At 38.0% G+C, this 13,238-nt stretch overlaps 1 protein-coding gene across 1 annotated transcript in view; it reads left to right on the top strand.

Annotated features, from left to right (window-relative positions):
• Positions 1-13,238, top strand: part of LOC116735284 (inactive phospholipase C-like protein 2) — a 71,962-nt gene that overhangs the window by 41,328 nt on the left and 17,396 nt on the right. The window contains exons 2-3 of the mRNA XM_032587045.1: positions 172-2,658; positions 8,131-8,334. Coding sequence (XP_032442936.1) covers positions 172-2,658; positions 8,131-8,334 — 2,691 coding nt within the window. The remainder of the gene's footprint in view (positions 1-171; positions 2,659-8,130; positions 8,335-13,238) is intronic.

Here is a 13,238-nt window from a genome sequence, read left to right as displayed (position 1 = left end):
TCTTTAAGGGACAATTTACCCTGTTTAAAGAAAATGATGCATTCCCAAGAGCTGCAGTAATTTATCCAACTATGAAGTCATTTTAAAAAAAGGATGACTTTGTATTTATTGCACATTAAATGTGATCTGAAATGAAAAGTAACATAATATTTTCTGCTGTTTCATTTGCAGGATGGCTCCAAACAGAAGCAGGTCAGGAAGAAAACCGTGTCCTTCAGCTCTATGCCGAGTGACCGTAAAATCAACAGCACTGCTGCTTGCATGGCCTTTATGTTGGAGGGTTGTGAAATGAAGAAGGTGCGATCCAACTCACGCATGTACAACCGCTACTTCCTGCTCGATCCAGATATGCACTGGCTGAGATGGGAGCCATCTAAGAAGGATTCAGAAAAGGCAAAACTGGAAATCAAGAGCATCAAGGAAGTCCGTTTGGGGAAGAAAACTCCAGTTCTGCGCAGCAATGGTCTCTCGGATCAGTTCCCTGATGAGTGCGCCTTCTCAATCATCTATGGAGATAACTATGAAAGTTTAGATTTGGTAGCCAGTACAGCAGATGTCGTCAGCACGTGGGTCATGGGTCTAAGATATTTGGTGTCTTACGGTCGCCACCCAGTGGACATGGCAGAACCAAGTCAACCGAGCTTACGAACATCCTGGATTGGTTCAGTGTTTGAGCTCGCAGACATGGAAAAAGGAGGACACATAGACCTATTCAGAGCAACCCAGATAATCAAGGGGCTTAATCCTGGAATGAAAGAGTCCAGGATAGAGCTGAAATTCAAAGAATTACAGAAAGCTAAAGATCAATATGGGGAGGCAATTAATTTGGACACTTTTGTGGAAGCTTATTGTGAGCTCTGCACACGACCTGAGATTTTCTTTCTGCTGGTTCAGTTCTCCAGTAACAAAGAGTATCTGGACAGTAAAGATCTGATGCTATTTGTAGAGGTCGAGCAGGGAGTTGAGGGAGTAACGGAGGAAATGTGCAGGGATATTGTTCAGAAATTTGAGCCGTCTGCCAAGGGCAGAGAAAGGGGCTACCTCTCCATCGATGGTTTCACACACTACCTCCTGTCCTCGGAATGCCACATTTTCGACCCTCAGCACAAAAAAGTGTGCCAGGATATGACTCAGCCTCTCTCTCATTACTACATCAACTCTTCCCATAATGCCTCTCTGCTTGATGATCATTTCTGGGGTTCATCAGACATCAGCAGCTATATCCGAGCTCTGAGGATGGGGTGTCGAAGTATTGAGGTCATAGTCTGGGATGGCCCTGATAATGAACCTGTCGTATATGTTGGAAGTTCTGTGGCCTCTCAGCTCGCTTTCTCTAAAGTTCTGGACATCATAAACCAGTATGCTTTTGAAAGTTCTGAGTATCCTCTCATTCTGTGCTTGGTGACTCATTGCTGTATCCCGCAGCAGAGGGTCATGGTTCAACACCTGAAGAAAATTCTTGGGGATAAGCTGTATGCTGAACCACCCAACAAAGAAGAAAACTACCTACCCTCACCTGAAAAACTTAAAGGCAAAATACTCCTCAAGAGTAAAAAGTTGCCACCAAGCTGCATTGATTCTGAGGGGGATGTAACAGATGAAGAGGAAGGCCTGGAAATGTCACGCCGTGTTGGAGCCGATGAAAAGGACCAACTGAATGGTTTGGGCTGCAAAAGACTCAGGCTGTGCAGGGAGCTTTCTGACCTCGTGTGTCTTTGCAAGTCAGTACAGTTCAGGGACTTTGAGCTTTCTAAGAGGGAGCAAAAATACTGGGAGATATGCTCCTTCAACGAGGTAGATGCAAACAGATTTGCCAATGAATTTCCAGAGGAGTTTGTCTGTTACAACAAGCGCTTCATCTCCAGGGTATATCCCACATCGATGAGGATTGATGCCAGCAATATGAATCCCCAAGATTTCTGGAAATGCGGCTGCCAGATCGTGGCCATGAACTACCAGACACCAGGCTTGATGATGGACCTTAACCTTGGTTGGTTCAGGCAAAATGGAAACTGCGGTTATGTCTTGCGGCCTGCCATTATGAGGGAGGAGGTGTCCTACTTTAGTGCCAATGCTCGGGACTCTCTACCAGGTGTGTCTGCACAGCTTCTCCACATCAAAGTCATCAGTGGGCAGAATTTACCAAAACCTCGGGGCTCTGCTGCTAAGGGTGATGTGGTTGAGCCTTACATATATGTAGAGATCCATGGCATACCAGCTGACTGTGCTGAACAAAGAACCAAGACAGTTTCCCAAAATGGAGATAATCCCATTTTTGATGAGAGTTTTGAGTTCCAGATTAATTTACCTGAACTCGCAGTTTTACGCTTTGTGGTTCTGGATGACGACTACATTGGAGACGAGTTCATCGGTCAGTACACCATCCCTTTTGAGTGCCTACAGCCAGGCTATAGACACGTCCCTCTGCAATCTCTCACAGGAGAGTTCCTGCCCAACACCACTCTGTTCGTTCATGTGGCCATCACCAACAGGCGCGGTGGAGGAAAGGCACATAAAAGGGGTCTATCAGTAAAGAAAGGTAGAAAGGCTCGGGAGTATACCACCACCAAGACCACAGGGATCAAAGTAGTGGATGAGCTCTTCAGAGCTTCTACCCAGCCCCTCAGGGAGGCAACAGACCTCAGAGAAAATGTGCAGGTAAGAAACTGCATCACATAAATATGTACAAATTTCTTCAGTAATATGTTTTTACTGTTCTGCTCTGTTATATTACATTCTTTAGGAACATTTGAAATCTTCTAAACAAAGAAACTAATATAAAAGATAGAAAATTATTTATACACCCCTTTCCTGCCTAACTTTTAAATCTCTCTCCTTAACCCTTAATCTAACTCAAGAACTTTTTCATGAACTAGATGTCTTATGAAGACAATATATATATATATATATATATATATATATATATATATATATATATATATAACTGCCTACATATAACATCAGAGTAGTCGTGTGTGGTTGGGATGGAAATAAAATTAATAAAAATTAGAATAGCTAAATCAGTACCTTCATAAAGACTACAGAATAACATACTGTATGTATAAAAGTGTGTGAACCTTGAATTTGTATGGGCAGGTTTTTTTGTTTTTTTTGTAAAGCTTCTACTTTGTGTAAAACTGAATTCATAATCTGTAACTTACAGAAACTTATGATCACATAAGCATTCCAAAAGTTTAATGTCTGCACAGCTACATTGAAAAGATTATTACTTAACCTTTCTGATTCCTTGAGCAAACAGAGAGCATTGAGCAAGTGTTCACACAAGAAAGAGGAAGCGGATATGAAGAGTGGCTTGTTGCTATAGGTACAGTTGAAACCAGATATTTACATAAAGTATCTTAAAAGACAAACATTTTGCTTCTCATTGTCTGATCTATCTATTTGCTACATGGAAGAATAACCATTTAAAGATGCTTTATTATTATTTTTATTAATTCAAATTTATTGAGATGAACCTTGAACAAATGTATTATGTCAATCAATGCCCTCATGAAACTGTATGTTTAACAAATTGTGGAAATTGCAAACTAGCTTAAGTGGTTTAGAGCATTTTGTGGTGAAACTGAACACATTTTTAAGAAAGCCTTTAAATTGTTAGACCACTTAACAAATCATGTGTAGGATGGGCAATGTCTATTTTTTAATTTTTTTCGTAAATCTCACACAAACTAATTAAAGATCATTACTTCTGTGCAACAGCAATCAACTAAGCAATGCTAAATTTGGATTTAATCATAGCCCTGCCCTGTGTGAAAGATAAGAATCTAATCTTTACCATCAATCATCGTTGATAGCAAATGTCCTCAGAATCCAATATATGAGCCTGTATGAAAAATGTCGCTGCGTGATTGAGCAGGAGTCTGTGTTAACCTGATCAAATAAAGCTGCCGGCTGCACTAAACGCTCACCGGCTCGCTTTTTTTTTTTTTTACAGGTTTTAAAATTTAAATTTGTCTTTTTGAAATGAAGATAAAAGTTCAGGAAATAAATTAATGTGCCGAAGTTGAGAGAGAGGGTGGAAATGAGGATAGATGCATGTCTTTCTACAATAAGGACTTGTCCCTTTTAAATGCAAAAATGAAGGGCAGATGTGAAGGCTTCATAGAGCCTACTTGGGAAACCAAAGGACCAACAACACACAAACCTGACTGGGTTAAACCTCCTGACCTTTCTGACTACACAGGGGAAGTAGGTGTTAAAACAAAGTTTTCGAGTTCATATCATGAAAGCTGTAGACATATTTGTACCTCAGTAACCTGCAGAAAGACTACCTTTTTCCTCAGCTATGGTTCCATTGTGTTTGTTTTGAAAAACAAAAGAAAACATGATTCATTTGCTTATTAAAAAGCGTTGGGGAGTCTGCAAACACTGACAAATGAAGACATGTGTTTGATTTATATGTTTCCTATGTGGATCAAGGCAGGAGATGAGTTGTTTCTGTAAAATGTTTTCTGTGAAGCTCATGAAAAACTGAATGAAGCCTTTAGAGCGACGCCAAGCTGGAGTTTCAGTTTTTGTTTGCTGAAACATCTTTGTGCCAGCCATCATTGTCACATTAATGCTGTAAGCCAGAAGGGAGTGAGAGATGAAGAGACAAAAGCAGAAAAAAAAAAGAAAAAGCGACAAGAGAGCTGGGCAATCAGAAACAAAAGCAGTGCTGTAACCGGACACGGAGCTCTCATTTGGGGAATGTTGGAGGAGGAATAGAGGGGGGAAGGGAGTAATTAAAAACACAAGCCTCTCATTGGGTTTTGTAAGATTGTGAATTGGAAACAGAATGGCTTTTATTACACAATGATTATCTAAAAACATTTATGCATGTAATCAAAGACATGCATGCAGGGAATTATGCCTAAACCCTGTAATAACTTCAGTTCACAGCACACTGAAACATAAACATCGACCAGTAGACGGGCTCACAGATCACACGCACAAAATCAAGTACTGAATTATTCCAGAGCCACGGTTGGTGGTCTAAGAGGTTTTAACTGAGTTTGAGTCTTTGCACACAGATCCTCTGTCCCCCGGACACTCTCTTTGTCTTCAGGAAGTTCGTGCCTCACATCCTCAAAGGTTTTTCAGCAATCTTGGGGGTCCAGCACAGAGACACACATGGATTCCCTTGTACAGCATCAGTCAGCTCTACAAAAATAATTTCTTCTCCCGTGTGAATCCTACACAACTCACTGCTGTAAACATGTATGTGCCCCTCACAGATTTTTTCACGTTTTTAATTTACCATAATATCTGGAAAGCGTATTTTAATTTCACAAGCCACACCCATGCCAGATTGCTGTGAGACCAGCAATCAGTAAATCGTTTAAATACATATGACACCAAGTCATTATAAAAGTGATTAAAAGGCAGTACATTATGCCCTGAACTAAAGAAAGTCAACAAAAAATGAGAAACAAAGTCACTGCCAGAAGAGAGACCACACTGAGCGCCATTATTAGCAGATGGAAAAAACGTGTGAACAGCAGAGCAGAGGGACAAAGAAACAGGTCTCAGCTCAGTTTGAGGAGTCCAGCACTTATTACTGTAACTTACAATCTCTGCAGTCAGCAGTCAGTTTTTTTTTTTTTTTGCTAAACTTCAGTCTCGCTCAGCATCCACCTGTGCCAGTGTGCAGACAGAGAGCTCACACTGTGTTGCTTCTTGTTCTGTTGTAGACAGGTCCACATTCCCGGCTTTTTTGCTCGTTGGGGCGTTTCTGGACTTATAAAGGTTGGATACATTTTCCTCTGCATAAGTTGGCATAGGTTCCTGATATATGATCTGGAAATTTTGCTGGTTTAGAAGCCATGTCATGATGTTAAACACAGAATTCATGTTGGAAAACCCTCCAGTTTCGCTGAATTCTAAAAAACGAGAAGAAAAAAATTCTACAAAGAGAAGTTGATCCAAATTCTTCCACAGCGATACAAAAATGTTCCTGGACAGTTATTGCAGACTCTTAAATGCAAAAGTTGCTGTCAAGGGTGCCTCAACCAGTTATTAGGTTTGCTTTTGTCCACGTAATGAGAAGTTATCTTGGACAGCTGTTGTCACACTGTATGGCCCCGATGCTTGGATCCAGAATTTCAAAAAGAAAAACAACAACCTGAAAGTGAGGAGGCTCTCGCCTGAGAACAAAAACAATCACGCTTCCTTGGTTCAGGTACATTTGGCTCGTGGGTTTGCTTTAGAATCATCAGAACTTCCAACAGGTCTGATTTGTGACCATACAGTTTTGCTGATTAGGATCTGGACGGGAAGTGTCTCATTACACCCTGTATATTGCATGATGCAACACGTGATTTGATTAGGCCAAGATCGAAAATTGTTGCATGACTGGAAAATAACTTGAAAGTTGTTTTTTTATATTTACATTGGCTATGTTTGATATGAAAAATTGATGATCTAGTCAGGGACTAAATACTTTTTCAGAGCGCTATAGGTCTCCCTTCATGCCCCTTTCCCTCATCTCAATACGTTTAAATATCGGATAGCTTTCCCCCCTCTCTTTTCTGTGCTACCAATGGCAATAGCTGGTTGCCAGATTCCCACGCTGGCAGTGGCAGTAGAGACTTTGAATCAAGATGTGGGCTGAAAAGTACGTTGCAGAGGGATTTTGATGAGTAAAACAGAGAAAGAGAACGAGGCCTGGGGCAATTCAGATGAATTTAGTTTAGCTTTCTGCTACGTTTGCTAACTACATATAATAAAAGGCTGAAATCTAAAGATGTAACAGTTTAGATTGATGACTTGTGCGAAGTTGGTAACACTTATAAGTGACAAGCACAAATTGTATTATGTAACTTCTGTATGTATCCTATTTACATTAAGTAAATTCACACTGCATATATCAAAAGTCGTTGAGATTTTGGCTTTTTGACAAGCTCAGGTTCACAGTGTATTTCAAGGACTCTCGAGAATGTGGAAAGGAGGTGCTTGCTGTGGAAATGACAGCAGACCTGTGCCACTTAACTGAGCCACATCTGCCCCTGAGGAAAAATAAGATTCATGGTTGGAGCTAGATTTAGTAGCAAGACATGTTGAGGCAAAGTCTGCATTCCTCTTATAGCAGTGATGTATAATTTTCCAGCTGGGTATGTGTCACCTTTTGATTTTTTATGCATCATATTTACAGCCAATTTACTCAATAAAGAACCATAGAAAGCAAGACAGAAATAAGTGACTTGCTCATTTTATTTAGCGTCCTTATGTGTGTGACCAGATGTTTTTCTTAGTTTTTTTATGATTATGACCTTGCATGTCTCCTTTAGCACTGCCTCTAAGGATGTTTTTCTTGATTAAGCTTTCAACCATTTTTTTGGCAATTGTTTTTGCTTCAAGCACTATAATTTTTCTTCTGTCAAACCTTTAAGTAAAATGTAAAGGATTATGATTATGTAAAAAGAGCCACTTCCAGCATGATACAAATTAACTTACTATGAACTTACTATTTAGAGGGTCAATATGATCAAATAGATTTGGAAATAACCGGGTCTCAGTTTAGCCAGTGTGCAACTCTAAAACAAACTTTTGTCTATTAAAGCTTTTATCTAAAATAGTATGGAGACATTAGTTTATGGATAAATACGACAAATACCATTCCGTTTGGTGTAGTTTGGCTCATTATGCCTCCTTGCTCAAAATAAAACAATGTGTTAACTATCTTACATTTTATTAGACTCGCAAGAACAATTTTCAAACTGCCTAAGCTATGCCATATCCTTATGGTAATTATAACAATTCAAACCACACTATACATTTTTCTGGTTCAAAATGTAATGTCAGTCTGCAAACATCTTTAAAAACAATCAGAAAAAAGAAAACTATTCTGGTTAATCTACTTTGTTAATAAAACCAATTAAAAATATAACTAAAATTACATTTAACCTTACTTTTAAAATTCTAATTTTAATATTTGTTATATCTAACACTGTATAGAAGGTAAGTAGTTCTTTGCAGAAATCAACTTAAACAAAGATGAAATTGCTGATGCCGTACAAAATAAATAAATGTTTCATTAAACTACAATTACTGAATACAGTTTTTCTCTGTTTGCCAATAGCTAAATATTTGCTTTACTTTTAAATTCATATTCTTTTTATTTTTTGCCAGAATGCCATGGTGTCCTTTAAGGAGCTTTGTGGCCTGACGCCCGCCGCCAACATGAAGCAGTGCATCCTGACTGTATCTACGTGGCTGATGAACAGTGAACGGTCACTGAAGGTGACAGTGGACCTGAGCGAGACCTACCCCACCATGGAAGCACAGGGTCCTGTGCCTGAGCTTCTGCGCAAAGTGCTAAACGCTTATGACATGGTAAACTGTTATGGCAAACACAGTTTGCTGAAACATTTGCATTGAATTATTACTGCAGAGGACAATATTCAAAGCAAACAGAAGGAGAGGAGTTATTTAAAGCATAACATAATAGTTTTCTGTTTACCAAATTGCTCTGTTTATTACTTTATCAGAAATGCGGTGTTCCAGGCTAACTTGGAATCTAGCTATGCTGTGCACAAACAGGTTCATTTGAAAACTTTGAACTTACAATGTCTTTTACTTTCTGATCTCAGTGCAATTTCCCTTGAGGACTTTAAACATTGAAATATTAGGGAGTGAATAAAGATAGACACTGCGATTTTCTTTAGACAACCTTTAACTTCCTTATGCAGAAAAAAGTTATGTTTTCCTTAAAGGTTAAGAGCTTGGTGGCTGCTGTGTTTTTGTGTGTATGTGAGTGTCCATGCAGATTCCTGTCTACCCATAAGTGGACTTGTTATTGATCATGTATGTCTCATTCATCACTTTAAATCTGACGAACACCTTCCCTTTCACTTTAATACCAGTAACAAAAATGGTAGGTTTGGCCCTAACCGTCTAAACCACAGCTAGGATTTGTTATTTTATATACCAACTATAGGAATGATGAGAGAATAATTTGTTTATTTAATTCTTCAGTCAGACATTTGCATATATCTCTTTCTACTCCTTTATCTCTTTCTACTCCTTTAGTCAATTTGGAAAAACCCAATTGATGAATTCATGACTTTGTATATTTCTGATAGTTAATTGGAGGTAAACCTGTTAAGGTGTTTGTAAGATAAGGCATTAAACAAACTGATTCCTTGTGTGAACTAATGGAAAAACTGAAAGAAATCAGGCAAGGTTTTTAAGGAGGGAATTGTGGATCTCTGCAAGTCTGGTTGATTCTTGGTTACAGTTTCCAGATGCTTTTCTATTATGCTTTTTTTAGCATCAGAAAGGGCATTTTTTTTATTCCTGGCTGAATTGGGTGAGCCTGTGTCATTATCCAAAGACCAACATGGACTAAGAAAGGAAGAAGCCATTGCTGCAAAAACAACAACTATAGCTAGATTGTGGTTTGAAAATAGGAACATGTTTCCACCATTTTGAGTTCTGTATCCTGTTCTGTGGATACAAAACGGGTCTCAGAGGTTTCAACTGTGGGAATGACAGTGATGTAGAAGACATTATTTTGAGGTTCCTTCGGGTCTAGAAGATCTAAAATATCTGACATTTTTAAGCTGTGTGGGAACAGCAAGGTATATAGAATAAACAGCAAAGCTATGGACACATAGCATAGTGCTGTCTATGTATTATGCTAGCAGCAATATTTTACTCACTTCCTCTTGTACAGGTTTGTGACTTACATTTACCTCCAGCATTACAGGCAGAAAGTAAAGAGGTCTGGTCATGTGACCTTTTACACTAGATACATGAAATGTATAGTGCTAAAAGAAGACACCCTATTATTTTATTTTAAAACTTCAATTAGCTGCCAAAAGTCAAAACAATCCTTTTAGAGCTTCCAGAAGTTAGAAAAAATGTCTGGCAACAATTGTTGTCTGTGGGATTAAACGGGTTAATATACCAACTTAATGTTGATTTTTGAACATGTTATATATAAGGTTGACTTAGCATAGCACACCACTAGCTATGAAAAACTGGATTGCAAAAAGGACATTTTCTAAGAGCAAGACCCTTAGGTTTAGCTTTGAGTCTGCTTGTGTTTTGTAGGTACAAAATCTCCAATGTTCATTTTATTGGAAGAAGACAAAGAAGGCAAAGTTTTACTCAAATCAAAGTGTTAAAATAAGAGTTTAAAGTTTTTTAAAAAATCAATAACTATCAATCTAAATCAACTCTGAATCTAATAAAACTTGATTCAGCACCAAGTTTAATATTTATGCATTTTGTCATGCTGCAATAAAAACTTATCTTTCACATCTGAGCTCTTTCCCTCTGCTGAACCTCTGTGTATGTGTACTGTGAACATGTAGGAGTCCACAAACTGCTCCACACACCAGACAGATTCACTTCTGCTTCTTTTCTGGTGTAAACACACGCAGTGGGTTTCACAGTGAGTGGTGTGCCATATGCCGACACGTAGGACTGCTCCGTGCGCATCACTCTTTTACATCGGTGACGTACACACTGTCATACGCTTTAAGATGACTGTAGACAGTCTGTCAGCTTGCGTCTTGAGCTCACTTTATCGTCTCCTATTTTTAAATATACACTATAGTTTGACATAGTAGAATGAGAAAACAAACTCCTCTGTAAATATTAAGATTACATTTTTAATATTTGTGTGGGACCTTATCAAGGCACATGAAATCAAAACGATCAGAACACAAAAATAAATGCAAACTTCTAAATGAATCTTACTTTACGATGCAATTTGTAATCTGTTTAGTTAAAGTCAGAGTTCAGCTGAATAAACTGCTTCTTTATATTATATTTTTTAAGCATATGATTGAAATATTCACACAGCTGGATGAGTTTTCCAGAGCTTCCAGACATGACATATACACCACACACAGTAATTGACCTGTCAGGTTGTCAAGATGCAGCTGCTTATTGTGTAAAAGTGCTTTTCCTTCTGCCTCGTCTCTCGGAAGACCTTGATATTTTTTACAAGTTGACATATGAGCAGTGCAGAAAGGTTTTAAAAGACTCTAATATTAGTAATTACCTGCTGTTTTACACCGTTGGTTTTTTTATTTCTATATTTTTTTAGGTGGGAGCCGGGGAAATGAGTCGTTTGTTAGGTTTCAGCCTTTATGCTTCACTTTCCACAAGAGGATCGCTACTTCTTTTTAATAGTTTTATTTTTATCGTTAGCTTTTAAAGGCAAGCAGCACATAAAAAATAAGCCAAAGGACACACAGCAAATGAGCTACATAAGCTTTTGGTTACCATCATACATGCATAAGGAATATTTTAATAATATATAAAAATAATTTTGTTTCAACTTGTAATTTTTTTCAAGGCATTCACAAGGAATGAATGCTTTTTCTAGACACTGTACATTGTGTTACCATGTGAAACAAGACAACGCCTTAAAAAGCAGAAATAACAGTATAAGGATCTAATAGAAGGTTGCGTGTATCTTTATTAACATACAGCTTGGTCTTTGATGCTAGGGTCATGGCAGCTAAGTGCTCGTTTCCTGTTGTCACACTCCCTTGCTCAAGAACAGAGGGCCCAGTCTATGGGCATGTGTGTGTATCTGTGCAGTACATGTGTGTGAAGCCTATGACTTCACTGCTGATTGGCTTGCCAACTCCAGGGCGTTAACTGTTGAAAATCAGTGTGAAGTCTGTGTCTTTAGTAACCACATGTAGGTTATTGGCAGCGAATGTCAGGATGTCTTCTAAAACAAGACATCAGTGCCATTACGTTTTCAGTGCTTACGGTAGGCTGTGACATGTTTTCATTGCTATGCAGAGCTAAATTTTCAATGTTCTAGTTTCCCAGAAAATATGTTGAATGTGGAAACATAAGTGAGCTGACATAGCACAAATAATGGCTGCCTCAATTTAAATTCAAAATTCAAAAATACTTCATTGATCCCAAAGAGAAATTAAGTGAAGGTGTGGCATTAAGTATTTTCCAGCATTTTAAGGCACAATCAAGTATGTTTCTTTCAGTTTTATGTAACAAAGATGACTTAAAAGAAATTTGACTTTGTAATTTGATGCCTTGTAATTGGGTCCATGTTCCTTTAAGAAGCTCCTGCTCTTTCTAGTGCTCCACCTTCAGAATGTCATCGCCACAATGCTTCTCATTATGCTATTAACAACCGTTCTTAGGAGTGCCGACTGAGAAGCAGTTAGGTTTTTGATGAGGTAATAACATTACAAAAGAAAAAAGTACATTTTACTTAATAACACCACTTTAATTTTCTTTAGAAAATAATTTTGTTTTTTGATTCTGTCAAACTCAGAACACATTTTGGGTTCCAGATACACTCCTTCATAGGTTTTATTGTGCTCACATGGATGGGTTAATCACAGGTTAGACAAATATTCTTCATGTTTTGCATTTAAACAGTTTCGTCTCCAGTCGTTGCTTCAGAGAGCGAGCGTGCTGCCTATTACAGGAACACTTCGCATTCAAACTAGCTCCCATGAGAAGATTACTTGGAAAAAAGGCATGTACATGCATATACTCATCCAAACAGTACAGCAGTCCACTTTCTGTCTCCCACAGGAGAGTGAAACTTAATTATCCTTCCCCTTTGTGCTAGAGCTCTCCTCCAGCTGCTCCCAATCAGCCCTGTTGGATGATGTCTGAGCACCACATCAAATATAGTTTTGGCCTCAATTTAAAATTTGAAGCGAAAATTTGTTTTCGCCATTTTTATCTTTGTAGATGTAACAGTAGGTGTGGTCAGAATCTGACCAAATAAGTTGTGTGACTTCTTTACCTAAAATGATAATAAATAAATGACTCAGCAAGAGCAACAACTCAATAATAAGATAAATTGATTTCATAATACTTAGCTTGACAAAAGAATTCTTACAGTTGGATAACTATCAATAAAAATACAATTCATTACTTTTAGTAGAAACACAAAATAACATTAAAACCAATTAATTTTGACATATGCAAAAGTATTATATATAACAAAATAACAAACAATATGTTTGTTATTTTGATATAGACTTATACACCAACTAAATTTCTTATTGCAGTCAATATTGCACTGTTTTACCATTTTGCTGTTTAAATATTGCTAATCACAGGTTGCTAACCTACATTCAGTTTGCCAATAGGTACTTTAAAACAGGATTAATAAGAGTGATGGGGGATGCCAGATTGTTTGTGGTTTTTTGCAGCAAGAAATGTTGCCATAGAGACAAATTTGTCTTTCTTGTAATCAAAGAGAAAATATATGTACCATTTTTTCAGTC

This window comes from Xiphophorus hellerii, chromosome 16 (genome assembly GCF_003331165.1).
Source record: "Xiphophorus hellerii strain 12219 chromosome 16, Xiphophorus_hellerii-4.1, whole genome shotgun sequence".
In the NCBI taxonomy this organism is placed as follows: domain Eukaryota; kingdom Metazoa; phylum Chordata; class Actinopteri; order Cyprinodontiformes; family Poeciliidae; genus Xiphophorus; species Xiphophorus hellerii.
Note: the sequence above shows the minus strand (reverse complement) of the source record. Positions and strands in the feature narration are given on the sequence as shown.